The sequence below is a fragment of the Mesocricetus auratus genome, unplaced genomic scaffold (genome assembly GCF_017639785.1).
Source record: "Mesocricetus auratus isolate SY011 unplaced genomic scaffold, BCM_Maur_2.0 Super-Scaffold_4256, whole genome shotgun sequence".
NCBI classification, from domain to species: domain Eukaryota; kingdom Metazoa; phylum Chordata; class Mammalia; order Rodentia; family Cricetidae; genus Mesocricetus; species Mesocricetus auratus.
This window is the reverse complement of record NW_024429182.1, coordinates 1,928,423-1,947,279: the sequence shown is the minus strand read 5'-3', so window position 1 is coordinate 1,947,279 and position 18,857 is coordinate 1,928,423. Positions and strand designations below refer to the sequence as shown.

Here is an 18,857-nt window from a genome sequence, read left to right as displayed (position 1 = left end):
TCCTCTGGGAAACTCACGCACCATCCACTTAGGGCTGGAGCCTGGCCATTCTCCGGCCACTCCCATCTCCCTCCTCCAGGCCCAGGCTAGATGCTCCCGCCTCCTCTACCCATGCCTCCTGCCCTTCCCTGAGCTGTTCCAAGAGGATGGAGGCTGAGGAGCCACCTGAGGTTCTGGGGAAAGCTAAGAGACGCTGCCATGAGGCCCTGGGCAAGCTTCTTCCCGGCCTCTGTTTCCTCTGCTGCCTGGTGACCTATGCACTGGTGGGTGCCGCCCTCTTCTCTGCAGTCGAGGGCCGCCCTGACCCAGAGGCGGAGGAGAACCCTGACTTGAAGAACTTCCTGGATGATCTGTGCAGCATCCTGGAATGTAACAGGACAGGTAGGTGCCTGAGAGGTTACTATGTTGCAGCTGCCTTGGCTGTGAGCAGCTAGTTCGTGTGCTGGTAACCTCCTCACTCCTGGTTCCTGTTTTAAAGTCTGTTTGTAGTAGGTTGTCCTGGCGGGGTCTCTTTTCTTCTCTGGGCAGGGGGGGGAGATGAACAGATGCTCTCCCAGGGATGCAATAAGGGAAGTAAGGCCTAAACCCGGGCTCTTAAGGTCCAGTTTTCCCTTCCTTGTTCTTCAGGCTCCCACCAGCCCCACCCAGCCCCCAGGGAGATTTTATGAGAGGGGCAGGATGCATGGTTGCAGCTTCAGCTTTGAGACTTCAAGGAACCGTCTAACCTGGGCTTGGATCCCCAGGATGAACAAGCTGACTCTTATTTCAAAGTCTGTAGTGGGCTTGTGGAGGGCAGGGGCAGGGGCAGGGGCTGGCACAGGCAGAGGCCAGTTTGTTTTAGCTTAGTTTGTGTGATCTACGGCAGCACCCGGGCCCTTGTTTGTCTCCTGAAGAGAAGGGGAGAGCAGAGATGAGAGACACAGACCTTTGCAAAGCAGAAGGTGCTCAACAAGTATCCTTACTGCCTTTCATTTGTGTTTCATCCCTTGGTTTGGTCAGTGTGAGTCCAGATGCCAGGACTTCGGTTTCTAATCTATAAAAGGGGAGACAAGGTGAGGGGGTCCAAAGACAATGTAAGAAAATGCATCGTGGCATTAGCCTAACACTTCTCAGCACTTGACTCCCTAGTGCTCGGTGTCTGTACACTCCGCTCCTTGTCCAGGATCCCCTTTACAAATAAGGCTTCCAGCCCAACCTTGGAGATCCTGATTGTGTGGATCTGGGAGAAAGCATGTAAATGTGTACTTGAGACAGATTCCCTGGATGACTCGGAAGTCTGGGCTGATTCAGGGGGGACCTGAACTTGCTGGAGACAGGGATCTTAGGACAGCCCCAAGTATACCAACATCACCTCAGCGCCTCCCTGGCCACTGAGTAGAAATGTCTCTGTGGCAAAGATGCAAAAAAAGACTTCCTCCACAGAGTGGGGACTCTGAGTCCATGGGCCAGCTTCCAGTCAGTCCCAACTGACAAGACCTGCTCCCAAACCATGTCCCTACCCAGGGAACAGCATCATACAGAGGCCATGCAGGACCACAAGCAGAGGGGCACAGGCTCATTTATCTTTTATTCTCTCTGTTTCTGTTGACTCTTTTCTCTTGCCCTGGAAAGTTACATAACTTTCAAAGTTCTCTCATACAAGGAAGACAAGACAGGAATTCCATTCAGGGCACTGACGAGTCTGATTTTTTTACCACCAGGCTGCACTGCTTTGTAGATGGGGAATTGAGGCTCAGAAAGTAGCTTTTTGTCTGGAGCTATAAAAAGTGGTCAGGGAGAGTCTAGGTGCCAGAGTCTGGAGTCCCAGGCTGGTGCTGTTCAATTCAAATGGGTGGTGCCTTCCCCTGTGGCCAGACTCTGTGCCATCCTCTCAGCCCAGGGACCAAGGTTTCCCATCCTAAGAGACAGCCTCATCCTGAAGCCGGGAGCTCAGGGTGCTCACCAAGGCTCAGTGCCTTGTAGGAGCTGACGCCGTGCTTCTCACCACTGTCTGACTTGCTGAAAGCCCTTTGCTTCCAGTTTAGAATCCCACAAGAGAGGGGGCAGAGGGTTTGTATTCCTCTTTAAAATGAATAAAGAAGGCTGGGCATGGTGGTGCATGGCTATAATTTGAGCACCCAGCAGGCAAAGATGGGAAGATTGGTACAACTGAAGACAGGCTATCCTGTGTAGCAAGTTCTAGGCCAACCAAAGGGATGTAGCAAGACCCTGTCTCAACAACTAACAGCAACAACAAAACCCCAAAGATTCAAACAACAACAAAAAACAAAACAAAACAAAACAAAAAAACGAAACACGAAAGAAACGGTTCAAACATTAAGAACTCCTTCAAGGGGTTGAGGCTGCAGCTCAGCCAGTAGTATTTGGCGGGCATGCACAAAACCCTGCATTGGATCCCCAGCACCACATAAACCAGCCACGATGGCCAGTGCCTGTAATCCCCACACTTGGGAGTTGGAGTTACAATGATCAGAAACTCAAGGTTATCTTTGGTTATCGCAGCATTGGAGATCAGCCTGAGTCCTCTCTCAAAAGGGGGAAAAATCAGTTTGGGACTGTGGAAGAAAAAAGGAACCGTCCAAGGCTGCTGAGCTCAGGTTGCACCCAGGCCCCCATAGGACAACCCAACCCCTTAGACTCTGTAGGCACCGTCAGCTGGACCTGAGCTGCAGGCTTTGATGGCCAGGCTGCAGTGTTGTTGGGACAATGGGGGGGTGCTGCTGGCCTGGGTCCGAGCTGCGGGCTTTGATGGACAGGCTGCAGTGTTGCTGGGACAATGGAGGTGGGGGGGGTGCTGCTGACCCGGGTCCTCTCATTGGGCAGGACTGTCTGGACAGGCAGACCCCGGTTTTCATCACTCTGGTCTCTCCCCAGTGGTGGAAGGCAACAGGAAGGCCCTGTGTAAGCACCTGCAGCAGATGAATCCGCAGTGGTTCAAGGCGCCTGCGGACTGGTCCTTCCTGAGTGCCCTCTACTTCTGCTGCACCGTGTTCAGCACAGTGGGTAAGTGCAAGGGCTTGTCCAGCTGCAAACAGCTGCTTTCCCGGGACGGGCACGGCAGTACCTGCTGGCAGGTGTGCTGAGACATTCCTTTTGTCTAAGACAAGGAACAGCGTTGGCATACCTACCTTGGGAGCGGGGAGTCAGTCCCTAGCACAGGGACAGCAGCAAGGAGAACCTCTGCTGGTCCATGGGTCCCAGGGGTGGGAGGCAGATCAGAAGACAGCGTCCTTTCTTCTCCTGGTGGTTGTAGTCCCGTGCCTGGGCAAGGGCTCAGATAAGCAAATTACAGGCCATACCGAGGTCCTTCCTGTACCCTTGACCGAGTGCTCATGCATGAAGCGGTTGGCCCAACACGCATGCCTGCACTAGTTGGGAACAGGGTAGACATGACTCTGGCCTTACGGCCTCCTGGGTGACTTAGACAATGCTGCTCACAGGTGAACAGATGGCATCTGAGCCTGAGTGACAGTGATGTCCTGGGGGGAGGGGGAGGGGGATGAGAGTTGGGAGGGAGTCCCTGCAAGTAGAGAATGAGAATGGGGGAGGGGCAGCTGTATCCGCCTTGGGTGGGGGGGCATCCACCAGTGAGAAGGTTTTAAAGGAGAGTGGCATTCTGCTGAGCCCCCTGGAGTCCCTGGGTAGGGGGACAGAGAGGTGGGGGTAGGTGGGAATAATGAGGGCATAACCAGATCCCACACAGTTGATCAAAGGCCAGAGAACAGGATAAATGCCTGTAAGGAGGTTACATTGGGAGTGAAGAAGAGAGAGGCTGAGGTCAGATGGTGGGGGCTAAAAAGGCATCTTATCCTAAGGACAGGGGTCTTGTCCCATAGACTTCCAGCAGGGGGTCTACTAGTGGCTTCCAGAGACCCCCTACAGTGTCAGCACAGCTGTACCAAGGGGGGATGGCGGGAATGGCCATAGGAGGCTTTTTCAGAAGGCTGGGTGGGCAATAATGACAACCCAAGTTAGGGCAATGGCTGTGAGATGGGGAGAGGTCAGGAAAGGAATCCTGGAGGGAGATCTGGGGTGTGGGGCGGAGAACTCCAGGCTGGCACTGGGGTCTCTGGATTTTACAGACAGGATGGGCAGGCTAAGGAGAGGGGAGGATGGGGCTGATGGGGGACAGCTAGATTCTCGGCTGATGGAAGAGACTTCCCAATAGTTCCTCCAAAATGGAGACTGTTGAAAATGTGGGCTTGGAGCCAGGGTGAGGGCCGGGACTAGGGGAGAGTGGGTTTCAGACTCATGGCATCTAGGTAGCAGGTGACTGCCTGGGAATGACCAGAACCATAGAGGAGGGCATGGTGTGGTGTAGAGATGGAGGGGAGCAATTGCCAAGAACCGGGATCTGAACACTGCAGTGTGCTTCCCGTGGTTACAAACGATATTACACGACGATCCAGCCATGTCCAGTTGCTACCCCGTTCTCACAGAGGCCCGGAGAATCGGGTGATGCGAGCCCTGCATTCTGAGCCCAGAGGGGTGAATTCGGAGGTCAGAGGCCAAGGTCACGCATCGAGTGGCACTGATGCCCACAAATGGACTTCGAGGCTTAGTCTAGTATTGTTCCTTCAGTGGCGGGACCCTGCTCTTGTGGGTCTGTGAGGTGCTGCGAACCTCATCTTGTGCCCAGGGAGCTGTACTTGGGCAGCAGGATTGCTCCGATTCCTGACCTCCCAATGGGAGCGTGGAGTACAAGGTGGCACTTGGCTTGCGCATGTCCCCAGTCCCCAAGCTAAGGAAAGGCTCCTCACGTGACATTCACCCAGAGGAGGCTCCTTCTAGAATCCAGGGAGGGTGAGGGCTTGGGGAGAGACTGCGTGTCTCCACTATGAACAGCCAGTCATCTGAAGGTGGGCTCTGAGAACCCTCAAAGCCACAGGCTCTCTTCTCAGAGGCCACACGAAGGCCGGGAACCCCGGGTGAAGGAGGACACATGAAGGCGGGGTTGTAATGGGTTCACTAGATCCAAGATAAATGGTAAATGGGTGTTTATTGGGAAACAACTTACACAGATAATAGTAAAGAACAACCGCAGTGTTTCTCTGCCCTTCTGTCTGATTGTGACGAGAGAGAGAGAGAGAGAGAGAGAGAGAGAGAGAGAGAGAGAGAGAGAGAGAGAGAGAGAGAGAGAGAGAGAGAGAGAGGGAGGGAGGGATGGGAGGGAGGGGATGGGAGGGAAGGAGGGAGAGGGAGCGAGGAGGGCGAGTGCACGTGAGCCAGAGCCCAGCCCCACACTTCCGTTCCTGGGTTCTCTGCACCAGAAGCCACGCCCAAAGGGGGTGTGGTCACAAACACAAATACACTGGCAAGGCCAGATGCAGTTACAGTACTGGGATGTAGACCAGGTCTTTCCTCTGTCGTGCCTACTTCTTCCCATTGTCCCACAAATGCATAGCTGCCATTAAGATGCCCTAGTTTCTGTGGCGCGCGCACGTGCACATGTGGGTGTATTTGTGTGCGCGCGCATGCGCGCGCGTGTATGCGTGGTTGGTTCGTCAAGCCCACAGCTTGCTTGGGTGAGGCAAGTACTCCACCACTGAACTCCACCTCCAGCCCCTAACTTCCTGTAGACAGTTCTTCTAGTGCCGGAACCAGACAGGTACAGTTGTTGCCCCCATACTCCCGATGGAGAAACCGAGGCTGGGTCACACAGCTCGTGCGCACTTGAGCCCGCTCTGCTGCCTCTCTCTGTGTAACCGCTTGTGTCCCCGGCACATAGGAACAGGTTGAGTGCTCCTCCCCCGGGGGAAGCCCCTGGTCTGAGGGGCAGAGAGGGAAGGGAAGGGATCAATACACATTAAGCACCCACACTAAAAAAACCCGCAAGAGGAACAGCTGAGAAAGGGCTTAGGTGAGACAGATGGATGGGACGGGCCCTGGCTTGTCCTGGGGGGAATGAGGGCTTCCTTGTGGACATGATGGAGTCTGACAGATCAAAGGGAGGAGGCTTCCAGGTAGGAGAAACGATCCCTGTAAAACGCCAACCTTAGTGTCCCGTTTGGGACTTTCAAGACTCCAGGAGAAGAGCCTTGGGAGCCCTTCTAGCCTCCAGGGAGTACGGGGAGACTTGGACTCTCTGTCCTGGGCCATGTCTGAGGACTTTAGAAAATGAGGGCAGGTTCAGTTAGCCTGGCTTCCATCTGGAAGTGCACCAGTAGGACTGTCAGGCGGGCCAAACCAGGAGCTCTTGGGTGTAAAGAGAAAGCCTTCCTGCCAGCCTGGTTCCAGAGCCGCATCAGTCCCAAATAAACACACAGGAGACTATATTAATTATGAAGCTGTTGGCCTTGCTTGTTTCTTACTGGCTAGCTCTGACTTAAGCATTTACCCCATAACTGTTAATCTAAGTATTTCTCTTACCAGAGCAAAGTTCCCGGGCTTCTTATCCCTATGGTAGCTACATGATGACTCCCTGTGTTTCTCCTACCCAGAGTCCTCCTCGACTCCTAGTCCCACCTATCTTGCTTCCCTATTGGCCAACAGTGCTTTATTGACATATACACAGGACTTCCCCCATCAACCATGGCCATCCAGAGGTCTCCCCAGGCCCTTGTCCTTCAAAAGAGTAGGCTCCCGTCCTAGGAGGGATGGGATCACAGCAGCCACAGAGATGCTGTCCTGCCCCTCACACCCCAGGGTGGCAGGACCCTCATAGCCAGCTGTGGAATTTAGAGCTGGATGACATCTAAAGGGATGTGACCCCTTGAGTCTGGCACCTGGATCCATAGCTCCCCCCACCCCTGCTGGCCCTACCTCTAGGCAGTGGCACCACTTTCAGCAGCTGCCTGACCACCTGGCTCACAATCCGCAGCCAGCCCGCTGCAAGAAGACTGTGCAGTCTCCCCGCCCCATACACACCAGGAAGAGGTTGGTAGCAGTACCGGTCAGGGCAAGATGCGCAGTTCCCAGGGCACTCAATATCAGGTGTCTGTCACCCTTTTGCTCAGTGGGTCACAAGAGGCCTACAGGGTCCACATAACTTCTAGACATCACCACGTGTAATCCGAACTCTTACATTTTTGGTTGTGAGCCTAGCCTTTAACGACAGAGCCATCTCTCCAGCCCCAACGTGTAATTTGAAATCACCGGCTGCCCCTCCTTTCTTCCTGGGTTCTCTATAGACAGCAACGATCCTGTTCTAGAAGCTTCCTACTTATCCCCCTCCCTCTATCAAATGGGCCTAGCCAGGGATGGACTCTCACTGGGTGACCAAGATCCAGTGATCTGCTCCTAAGTGGGGAGGACAGTTTAAGAACCAGTGTGTGAGGGTCACCCTGCTCGGACACCCCTTGGGGGAGTGGTGAGAAGACGCAGCACCAATGACTCGGGCACGGGGAGTCAGTGAGTAGCAGAGCATTCCGCAGACTCGTTTATTAACTAAGTTAGACCTGGCTTTATACCCCCTCCCAAGGTGCTATTGGCTCAGGCAGCTGACTCCGCTGCGTTCTGCTTTCCTCATTGGTGTCTCTGGGTCAGGTGTCTCTCTGTCAGCATCTCTGGGCATTGAGTCAGGCTTGGTGGCTTGGCTCAGGGAGGAGATGCCTGCCGCGCATGCGCATGCGCGTGCTCATGCAGGTTGCCCTGGGCACCAGGGGGCAGGGTGATTGAGGCTTGAGTAGGCAGGCTGCAGTTTCTCCTACAAACCAGGGAGAGAGGCTGCTCACTGGGACACGGTCATCTGTCCCCGCATACTCTACACACGCCTCACAAGTGAGCTTTTGCAGCCTTGGGTCTTTCCAGAACCAGTCTTAGTTGTTTGACCAGAGATAGGCGGCGTGGGTAACGCGTAGGCGGTAGGAACCCCATAGGAAAGCAGCCAGGCGCTCCAGGACCGAGTGATTCACAACCTCCACTAATTCTCACAAGGGCCCCATGAGTGAGGTGCTGTGACCGTTCCCGCCCACGGGTGAGGGACGCAGATTTGGGGATGGCCAGGACCAGCAGGGTGGTGATCAACCCCTGTATCAGTTACCGTCAGTGTCTGTGACAAAATACCAGACGAAAGCAACTTAAGGAAGGAAGAGTTGGTTTTGGCTCGCAGGTAGAGAGGGTGCAGCCCCTCTTGGTGGGGACGTTGTGGGTAGCAGGAGCATGAGGCAGCAGGTGACATCGCATCCAGCCAGGAAGCAGAGAGCAATGGATGCTGGCACTCAGCTTGCTCCCTCCGCTCTGTTCAGCAAGGGACCCGCAGCTGGTAGAAGGGCACCACCCACATTTAGGGCCGGACTTCAGCCTCTTCAGTTAACCCAGTCTAAAAACTCACCCAGAAGTTCGCTTCCATGGCGACCTTGTCACATTGACAGTTGAGATTAACAAGTCCCAGGCTAAGTTCAGGGACCAGCGTGAAAGAAGTGTGGGTTCAGGGGAGAAGCAACCTGGTAAGATGCCGGGGAGAAGCTGGGGCGGAGAGAACAAGCTTAGGTTGTCTTTTCACTGCCCCCCCCCACCAAGAACTTAACTAGATCTGTAGAGAGAAGCCTTTTCCTTGTCTGCTGCTTGGTTTTCCTCCACCAGTCACCTAGGCTTTGCCACGTTGTAGTCCCCAAATAAACACACAGGAGGCTATATTAATTATGAAGCTGTTGGCCTTGCTTGTTTCTTACTGGCTAGCTCTGACTTAAGTATTTATCCCATAATTGTTAATCTAAGTATTTCTCTTACCAGAGAAGTTTCCAGGCTTCTTATCCCTATGGCGGTTACATCTAGACTCCCTGTGTTTCTCCTACCCAGGGTCCTCCTCGACTCCTAGTCCCACCTATCTTGCTTCCCTATTGGCCAACAGCACTTTATTAACATATACACAGGACTTCCCCAACACAGATCTAAATCACAGGGTCTCACAGCAGCCCTACGGCTACTGTAACTGGCTAATTCTCTGTTGTAGGAACCCGACCTGTTCACTGTAGGGAGCTATTGTAGCATTTATGTCCTCCACCTACTAGACACGGGAGCACGGCTCACACTGCCCCCACCCACCCACGTGGGTTACCAAGACTGTCTCCAAACATTTAGAGGTGCAATCTGCTGAGAGCCGTTGACTTCCCACAGCAGATGAAGGTGTGTTGGGCCCGTGGAGTCCACACAGCTGTACAAGTTTTCGAGGAATGCAAATTAACGTTCAGCTCCATCGAGTATGGCCTCTGCAATCTCTTACCCTAGTGGCTCCCAACCTTACTAATGCTGTGACCCTTTAATACAGGCTCCTCAAGCTGTGGTGACCTCCAACCATAAAATTATTTTTGTTGCTACTTCACAGCCTATAATTTTGCTACTGCTAGGAATCATAATACACATGTATGTGTTTTCTGAGGGTCTTAGGCAACCCCATGTGAAAGGGTTAGTCAACCACCAGAGAGGTCGACACCCATGAGTTGAGAACTGTTACGAGAAGCTTTTTCTTTGCTAGCCGCTTTGGTTTATCCCCTGCCAGCCGCCTAGGCTCTCTCTCATTGCAGTCCCCAAATAAACACACAGGAGGCTGTATTAATTATGAAGCTGTCGGTCTTGCTTGTTTCTTACTGGCTAGCTCTGACTTAAGTATTTACCCCATAATTGTTAATCTAAGTATGTCTCTTACCGGAGAGGTTTCCGGGCTTCCTACCCCAATGGTGGTTACATCTCGAACCTCTTGTGTTTCTCCTTCCCAGAATCCTCCTGGACTCCTAGCCCCACCTATCTAGATTCCTATTGGCCAGACAGTCTTTATTGACAAATGCACAGGACTTCCCCCAACATCTCCTCTTTTCTGTTTAAACAAAAAGGAAAGTCTTAACTTTAACATAGTCAAATTGTATATAACAGAACAGTTATCAAGTAAGAACACAGTTACAACATTTTGTCTATCAACATTCAGCAAGATTTAAAGAAAATATCATCTATCTCATTCTTGTGAGTCCAAAGTCCTATATGTAGCTTATCTCTTATCATAACTAAGGAAAACTATAATTATAGCTATCTGTCTTCAACTCCATGATGGAGACCACAGAAGGATAATATATAAACACTAGGATTGATAGAGACATCTTACTGCCTGGACAGTCACCCGAAGTTCCTCTGTAACGTTGGGGCATCCATCTTCAGCCCATAGGCCATAATGTGTCCAGAAGATTTCTCAGCAAAGCAGGAAATTTCAAACTGTCCATCTGCGCTGGCAGTCTGTCAGTCATTTTTCTTTGTCCTGTAGAAAGTCTCTTAGACTCTTTCATGAAGCAGGAACCCTGTAAGACTGAGTTCAGCATTCACTTTCCTGTGGGTCCTGCATGTCCAGTTTATACAGCAACAGTCAAGCAGTACAGGCAAGAGCAGTTTCTTGCCCAAATGGCTAATCTTGCCATGTTGAAAGCAAACTCCATAACAAGTTTCTTCGATGCCCATCTTCCTCTCAGACATAATTGGTGCTGCCAGGAGCAGACATTTCTCATTGTCAAGAAAAACCCTAAACCATTTTAAATGCCATTTTCTGAAGGTCTTTGAGAGGTTTGAAGACTGTTTATCTGTCTGAAATACATTTCTATCTATCTAGAAAACCTAACTTACCTAACTATAAGTTCTGACTATTATAAGTAACTTCTATAATCTGTATTTAATTATGCATTACATTTTAAAAGATCAGTATAAGCACAATACTTAATCAAGAGGAGAAATATACATATCACAAAATTGACCTTGAATTTGTATCAATAAATGAAAAACAATACCCATACCATAACTCCCCTTTTTACCATTAAAAAAAGATCGGCTGTGATCATTAGCCAATTATAAACAATCCCATTTAAATGAAAACAAAGATTTATAACCAAGATGGGAATTGGGAGGTCGCTCATTCCAAACTGCTTCCTGCTGGAAGGGGGCGCTGTTCATACCATGGGGATCATGACAAAACTCAGAAACCTGTATAAGTCCGTATTTTCGGGGTCTGTAAAGCTGCATCATCTTAGCTGTCTCAATAGTTGGAACACCTGGTCCACTGCTTCCGGGGGTCTTGGTTCGTCAAACCACAGAAGTCTGGAAGAAATCCTCAGCTTTTTATGTTCTGTGGAAACATAAATTAAAACTCCTTTTCCGAGTAACATATCCTTATACTTAAATTTTGAGGTCAAGGCATTTTCAAAAGATAGAAGTTGGATTAATTCAGCAGCATTTATAATCAAGTGTACTTTAGCAGCTGTTCCTTCCTTAGCAATCAAAAAACTGAAAAACACAATAGCGTACAGTATCCAGACTCTCTGTGTATTTTCCATCTTTACGTGGCTTATTTATTATTATTATTTTATTTCTTTACTTTATTTTTCTCTGAGACAGGGTTTCTCTTTGGAAATCTGCCTGCCTCTGCCTCTGGAGCAATTTCTACCGGCGTGCGCCACCACAGCCGGCTTCTCTACTTATTTACCACTTTGTCGGTTTTTTCTCTCTCGATCTTACGTATTTTTTTTAACACACTGTAAACCTTTTGAGGTTTTTCTTCATCCAAGTCTGACTTTACTGTAAATCTTTATGTTTTTCTGGCCACGTGTCTTATCCGTAAAACCGCGGCTGTTTTAAACTGCCGGTTTTTTTCCCATCAAGATGGCGGGCGTAAGCGTGACTCCAGCTTACCGCCTCAGTCCATGCTGACCTCCAGCAAAAGCTGCCACTTCCAGCTGTATGTACAACTTTTCAATTGTTAGCAGAGTCTCTTAAAACAACCTTGCTGTTTTTTTTCTTTTTATGCCGAGTCAGGAAGACTCCCGTAAGCGAGCCGCATGAATCTCGGCTTGTCGCTAGCAAAACAGAGCACACCTGAGAAAAATGCTGCTACCAAAATCTGTGCTTCTCTCTGTTCTTCTGTTTCTAAAATTCCTTTAAAGTTTTTGTTATTTTGCGTGGAAATTCATGATCCCACTCCTGATCACCATTTTGTTACGAGAAGCTTTTTCTTTGCTAGCCGCTTTGGTTTATCCCCCACCAGCCGCCTAGGCTCTGCCTCAGAGAACCACTGGTCTTAACCAGTCCTTCTAGAATTACATTTGGAAAAACCTTGACCCTCCAATCTTCTTGCCTACGTGCTGTGACTACAGGTGTGTTCCACTGTGCCCACGTGGTATGTGGATTGATCCTATAACCTTTGTATATGCTAGACAGGTGCTCTAACCAAGCCAGTCCCTGCCCCCACCCTCTGGTACACGCTGACACTGGAGACGTTATCCACACAAGCTCTCAATTGCACTTCATAATCTCCTCCCTATCTTACACAAGCCCCCGTGAGCCCTGCCGCAGACCTATCAGAATCCAGGCCCAGGTTTCCCTGCGAGCCCTCCAGGTGACTCTAATGGGAGTCAACGCCTCAAATCACTGATGCGGTTGGAATGCATTAGCGTGGCTTAAATCTCAGGAAAACCCAAACCACTCCCCTTTGTATGGGTCCGGTAGGGAAGTCTTCCCAAAAGTGCCCTAGTGGAGGATTGTAGGGTGTGCCGGGACTGCCTATGATCACTGCTGGGTGTGACAGTCCCTCTGCAATGCTGCATCAGTCCGGCCTCTCCGGCTCTCCTGAAAAGACCTGGGACCCTGCTACCGAGGAAGTGACACCTGTGAGTGAGTCTGGCCAGTTGTCACCTGGCTCAGCTCCTGGGATCAGGAAGGGGAAGGCTTGGGCTATTAAATACTTGGCAGGCTAAGTGCTGTGGAGTGATTGTATCGGAACAAGGAATGCATTATAGGAAGTGATACTTTTCCATTCTGCATTTCAGCATTCGGTAACTGGGGCGGTTAGTCCATTCTCTCTGTGGGGCTATGCGCCCCCTGAGACCTACTTCCCTGGGGTTCTTTTCTGGAGTGTAGCAGATCTTCTGTGCCTCAAACACTCCTCACTCACAGGGTCTTCTGAAGCCCACCTTGGGGCTGTACATATTCACGGGGCAAGGTCTTCAAGTGGAAAGTGCAGGCTCCTGGGGAGTGCGGCTATGTCACCCTCAACAGATCACAGCCTTATCTGCTTAGTGCCCATTAAATGCGAGCAGTAATGGAGACTGCCATGAGTTCTGCTGTGCAGGGGATTTTGATTCTAAAAAGCACTTTGCAGACTTTGCGAGCAATATTCGATTTGGTTCTTTTAAATCGAAACAAATGTAACTCTAGGCCCTGACCCTGGAAGCCCGGGGCTGGGGAGGCAGTTACTTCTGAGAAGCCCGTTGTGAGCTTCCAGATGCTCGTGAGAATGTGGGGCTTGTGCCCTGGCTGGAAAACCGAGGTGTTTCATACGTAGAGCACTTGCTTATGGCCTCTGACATCCCTAAGGCTATAGCTCTGTGGGGACGACATAAAGCTTGGGCACAGGACTCCTTACTCATGCTCCAAGCTCAGTATCAGCTTCTGAGCTTTTACCGCACCTTTCTCACACCCCCAAGGTGCTCCTTATTCCTTTAAGTCCTTAGACCTTCATTTTCCCCCAGCCTCACCTAAGCACCCTCCTCCTGATCCGTGCTCACTAGCCACACTGGCTGTCTTAGTTACTGCTCTATCGCTGCAGAGACACCATGACCCAGGCCACCCTTATTTAAAAAAAAAAAAAGACAACATTTAATTGGGGGTTTGCTTGCACAGTTCAGAGGCGTAGTCCATTATCGTCACGGCAGAGAGCGTGACGGCAGGCAGACACAGCGCTGGAGAGGCAGTTGATAGTTCTACGTCCTGATCCTCAGGCAGCAAGAAGAGTCTGGGCTTGGCACGGACTTTTGGAAACCTTAGAACCCACCTCCCTGGTGACACACGTCCTCCAACAAGTCCACACCCCCTGATCCTTCCATTACCATCAAAGAGTTCCACTCCCTGGCTACTAAGCATTCAAATATATAAGCCTACGGGGTGTGGGGGTTGGGGGTATTCTTATTCTACCACCACACTAGCCTTCTTTTTGATTCCCCATATATAGTGACAACTCTACTCTTGGAGACACTTTGGGTAAGACTGGGAATCCTCTCTAGGGAGACATAGAGACCTGAGCTTGGCGAGTGCGTGGCAGGCTGGATGATTTCAGCCCCCTATCATGCCCCTAATACATGTGCAGGGCGCAAACTCCTCAGCCGGATGGAACAGGCACAAAAGCGTTTGCACATACCGATGCTACTGCTTTTTTTTTTTAAACCTGACCAGTTCCTGCTCCCTGAGTGAGCTAATCTCGGCTGTCAACCTGACACAACCTGGAAAAGGCTGCCTAGATTGAGGAAGTACCTCCGTCAGATTGGACTAATGCCTACGGGGGTGTTTTCTTGATTGTTAGCTGAGGGAGGAGGCCCACTGTGGGCAGTGTCATCCTTGAGGATGTGGGCCTGGCCTGTGTAAGAAACGTAGTTCAATTGAGGGGGGGGAGCAAAACAAGCCACTAAGCAGGGTTCTCCCTATGATCTCTGCTTCAGTTTCTGCCTCAAGACTCAGAGTCTTGAGTTCCTGCTCTGGCTTCCCTCAAAAATGTAAGCCAGGCAAACCCTTTCCTCCCCAAGTAGGTTTTGGTCGGTGTTTTAATCACAGCAACAAACAACCCCTGTCTAAATCTTCGTTCGAGTCACCTAAACAAGAAATCTTCCCTGAGCCCCAATCCTGAATGGAGGCCTTTGTTCCAACCACATTTATAATAATTTTGGTCTCTTCCTGTGATGGGCCCTCTTCTCAAATAACAATAGCCATAAGGTCTGCTTCCCCTGAACCAGAAACTCAGAGAGGTTGGACTCTGTGAACGTGCTGTGTGTGTGTCTTTAGTGAGTTCACTAAGAACTCAATAACTACCCAGTGAATGAATGAACATATGAAGTTAACTGACCCTGATAACCACCAACGTGGCCAGTCCCCTGCGCCCCCCCAGCCTGCAGGGTGTGCAGGCTCTGAGGCAGACGAAAGGGGTCTGTCGAGAACTCTGGAGGATCACAGCCCCCTACCCTTCCTCCCTAGGATCCCGGTGAGGTGGCCATACCCACAGTCTGTCTGCCTCTGGAGGCCAAGTTTTCAACAGGGAGTCATAAGCAGAGAGGAGACTGCTGCTCAGCTCGCTAATAAGCACCTTCAGCTTTTAATTTCCATAATTGATGCGCTTCTCCATATTAATCAAAGATTAAACACACTAACAACACACACAGCAAAGCTTTTCTTCCTCTGCTCGTCAACAGTTCTAAAAGCTCCCATCGCCTCTGCCTGGGAGCCACCGCTGGCTCAGCTCCCGCCTTCTGCAGGAAGGAGGGTGTCAGGAAAACAGCCCATGGTGGGCACTGGCCAGGCAGTCCTCACTAGGTGAGACTCCTGTCTCAACATTACAAGGAGTGATGAGACTTGCAGAACCCTGTGAACTGGACTCCCAATTTCCAAAACTCGCTCCACGCATGTGCTGAGCCAAGCTACTCCAATTGCCCCCTGCCTCAGTTTCCACATTTGTAAATCATGAGAACACCTCTCCAGGAAGCCTGGCCACTTACCACCCATGCAGGTGGATGCTAGCTAGCTCTCGAGGCATCACATTTACTAGCCTTTGGAGTCACAGGTTGCAGCCTGGCAGGATCTCCACAATAGTTACTTAAGAGTAGAGCCGGGCGGTGGTGGCTGGCGCACGCCTTTAATCCCAGCACTCGGGAGGCAGAGGCAGGCGGATCTCTGTGAGTTCGAGGCCAGGCTGGACCGACAGCCTCCAAAACACTGCAGAGAAACCCTGTCTCGTAAAACCAAAAAAAAAAAAAAAGAGTAGAACCACCAGCCCCCTTTAACCCCGAAATACAATGTGGGCGGTTTAATAAAGGTCTGCTAAACTCATAGCTGGGCTGTGAATGGAGGCGAGTGTCCATGAGTGCTGCGTGCTGGCAGCCTCTCGGACACCCGTGAACACGTCTGTCTCACCTGAAACTTCAAAGCTCTGAGGACACAGCTGTAGCTTTGTCTTCTTCCTGTGGCTCCTAATACAACACACACTGCCGCCCACACCCACTGGCATAAAAATAAATGTTCCGCTATACAAAAGCAAATACACGGAGAGGGTCCGGGAACCTCAGAAAGGACAAAGGCGGCTTCTTAGAAGCCAGCACCTTTGGCGAGACGAAGGAAGCAATGGAAATGGCCGCCTCACGCCTGTGCTCTTCCAGGTGAGTGTGGGGTGGGGCCCAACCAAACAACCACAGCAAGATGAAGAGTCATTGCCTCATCCCCAGCATGTCCCCTGCCAAGGACATTTTCAGTCCGGATGTGAGCTGCCTCTCTTCTTTCCCCGTCCCTCGGTCAAGATACACACCAGACACACATACGGCGGATGAAGATTTATTGGGGGATATTCATTCACATACATGTTTCTTTTTCAGCACCGGGGTGGGGGTGGGGATGGGGGTTGAACTTGCAGCCTTATGCCCGCTTTCCCCCCTGAGTTCTGCACCTAGTCTAGGATGAATATTTTTTTTTACTGTGCAAAGTTTCATGTCCAGAAGAAGCAGCGGGTCTCCTCTGAGCCTCTGAGGGATGCTGGACCCATGCCAACATCAGACTCTGTCTTGTTTCTTAGGTTATGGCCACATGTACCCCGTCACCAGGCTTGGCAAGCTCCTGTGCATGCTGTATGCTCTCTTCGGAATCCCTTTGATGTTCCTGGTGCTCACAGACATAGGGGACACCCTAGCCACCATCTTATCCAGGGCCTACAATCGGCTCCAGGCTCTCCTTTGCCTTCCCCGGGCTCCCTCCGCACCACCGTGGTGCTCCAGCCTGCTGCTCTGCAGGAGGCCGCCCGACAGCAACCCTGGGGGCTGCGAAGCCATTCCTCAGATTGTCATCAGTGCCAGCGCGGATGCGGATGAGCTCCTGGACCCCCAGCCGTGCAGGGAACCGGCACCCCAAAGCTGTAGCGTGGAGCTGTTTGAGAGACTAGTTGCACGAGAGAAGCAGGACAGGCTACAACCGCCCATGCAGCCCATGCGGCCTATGGAGACGAAGAGCAGCTCATGTCCCGAGCTGAACTCATGTCCCCAGCTGACGCTGGGGCGACTGTCCTGTTCAATCCTGAGCAATCTGGATGAGGTGGGCCAGCAGGTGGAGAGGCTGGACGTGCCCCTCCCTGTCATCGCCCTGGTCATCTTTGCCTACATCTCCTGTGCAGCTGCTATCCTCCCCTTCTGGGAGACGGAGCTGGGCTTCGAGGACGCCTTCTACTTCTGCTTCGTCACGCTGACCACCATCGGGTTCGGGGACATCAAGCTCAGCCGCCCCCACTTCTTCCTCTTCTTCTCCATTTACATCATCGTTGGCATGGAGATCGTGTTCATCGCCTTCAAGCTGATGCAGAACAGGATCCTACACGCCTACAAAACGCTCATGCTGTTCTTTTGCAAAAGGGACGTTTCGCCGCCTTGCTAAAAGGTGAGGGCTCCGGCAACTCTGCAGTGACAGACACGGGCCCTGAGGGTCCTCTCACCTTGTTTTTCTTAGTACACTGCAGTTTGGAGGAGGGCACGAGAACCTGCTGTCTGAGCTCCCGAGGCTAGGGGGAAACAAAGCCCATGTGAGATCTGAGCCGAGGAGCGTTGAGGTCCTTCGGAAGCCAAGCCACACTGGTACCTAGGATGAGAGCGAAGGCCATCTCCGTTGCTCCCAGTCCAATTGGTGTCCCTGCCTGCACTCTAGAAAGGTGCCCTCTTAAGAACATGAAATAATAATCTTACGTCACCGCTTTCTTGTGACAGGAAGAAAAGAAGAATACACCTTTGTTCTTTGCATCTGTACTTCGGGGGAAGTTAAATCTTCCCCATTGGCCCCAGCCTCCGCTGAACAGCCAAAGTGTATCCAAGTATCCAGCTCCCCCGAACGGCTGCACGGATGCACTAGACAGCCTGACTTAGCCTGGGCTGCTGACAACACAGGATGGGGAGAAGTCTTCGAGGCCAGATTCTAGTAGAACACCTGTCTTACCACGAAGCTCATGGATGGTGCCACTTGAATGGACTGGCTGGCGATAGTGCTGTCACCTGCCCGGATGGGTTGGTACCCACTGGGTGGAGACACTCTAGAGCTTCACCCAGGTGGTTGACACGGAGTAGGTGGCCCGCCCACCTGTCCTGGCAAAGTTACTCCCTTTGTGGTCTGTCTTTGGCCCGTAAGGTGTGAGCATGTGCCGCCAGGGCAGCTAGAAACGTCTAAGAGGGAGCAGCCTTCATCCACAGACAATGCGGGTGGACAGCTGGCTGCCTTGCCCTTCCCGTTTGAGAGCTCTGGGAGACGCTGTCCGCCTTCTCCCCTCTTCACAGCGGGTCTCAGGTGATCATTAACACGCCCTGAAATCCCCCCTCATCTCCCTTTCTTGTCACCCACCCCTCCATCAGACTTTCTGGGGTACTCTCCTGTAGAACATACCCCGACTCACATCTGCCTCCAAGCAGCTTTCCAGGACCAAGAAGAGGACAGTAATAATAGGTGCCGCAGAGGCCAGCTGGTAAGGTTAGGCGAGACACAAGTCCCGGTTTCTTTATTTGAAGGTTGTTGGAAATGATGACTGCATCTACAAGTCCTGCAATTAGTCCCTGGGTGAGTAGTGCCTGATGCCACAAGGAGGAACCAAGGTTCCTGGGCTTTGAAGGGCTCATTGTTCTGTCTTAGATTCCAGCCATTGCCAAGGGCAGCTTCTCAGGAGAGTTAGGGTCTCTCTGGATATTTCCCCTTCTCCCCACAAGGATTAAATCCTTAACTGCGCCAGTCTTTGGAGATCTACCTCAGGCTGTGGAATCGTCATGGTGTGAGCAAGAACCAGTGAGAACACCAGAAACACCAGGGTGAAATTGTAGGCCAGCGCTCAGGGGTTTGTGGTCTGACTTGCCCAAGCTTTGTTAGTATGGTTGAGGTGAGGCAAAGCCCCT

The 18,857-nt window shown here is 51.4% G+C and overlaps 1 protein-coding gene and 1 long non-coding RNA gene across 4 annotated transcripts; one reads left to right on the top strand and one right to left on the bottom strand.

Annotated features, from left to right (window-relative positions):
- The first annotated feature begins 146 nt into the window (after window positions 1–146).
- On the top strand, window positions 147–17,364 carry Kcnk18 (potassium two pore domain channel subfamily K member 18). The gene is made up of 3 exons (XM_021236114.2): window positions 147–381; window positions 2,875–3,003; window positions 16,517–17,364. Exons 1-3 carry the CDS (start codon window positions 147–149, stop codon window positions 17,362–17,364), a joined length of 1,212 nt encoding a protein of 403 aa, XP_021091773.2.
- LOC110343773 lies at window positions 7,356–9,635 on the bottom strand. Of its 3 annotated transcripts, none has more exons than XR_005875976.1 (3): window positions 9,587–9,635; window positions 8,273–8,406; window positions 7,356–7,645 (listed from the first exon to the last, which is right to left on the bottom strand). It is a non-coding gene; the product is annotated as an uncharacterized LOC110343773 (long non-coding RNA). The 3 variants fall into 3 exon arrangements; XR_002386101.2 differs by lacking the exon at window positions 9,587–9,635 and adding an exon at window positions 8,999–9,108; XR_005875975.1 differs by lacking the exon at window positions 9,587–9,635 and adding an exon at window positions 8,671–8,711.
- Window positions 17,365–18,857: the final 1,493 nt, after the last annotated feature.

Bases quoted from the DNA above. Each gene is read 5' to 3' on its own strand.
- Kcnk18 (XM_021236114.2), top strand. From the start codon at position 147: ATGGAGGCTGAGGAGCCACCTGAGGTTCTGGGGAAAGCTAAGAGACGC. The intron at 382-2,874 runs GTAGGTGCCTGA...GTCTCTCCCCAG, and splicing joins CCTGGAATGTAACAGGACAG to TGGTGGAAGGCAACAGGAAG. The intron at 3,004-16,516 runs GTAAGTGCAAGG...CTTGTTTCTTAG, and splicing joins CACCGTGTTCAGCACAGTGG to GTTATGGCCACATGTACCCC.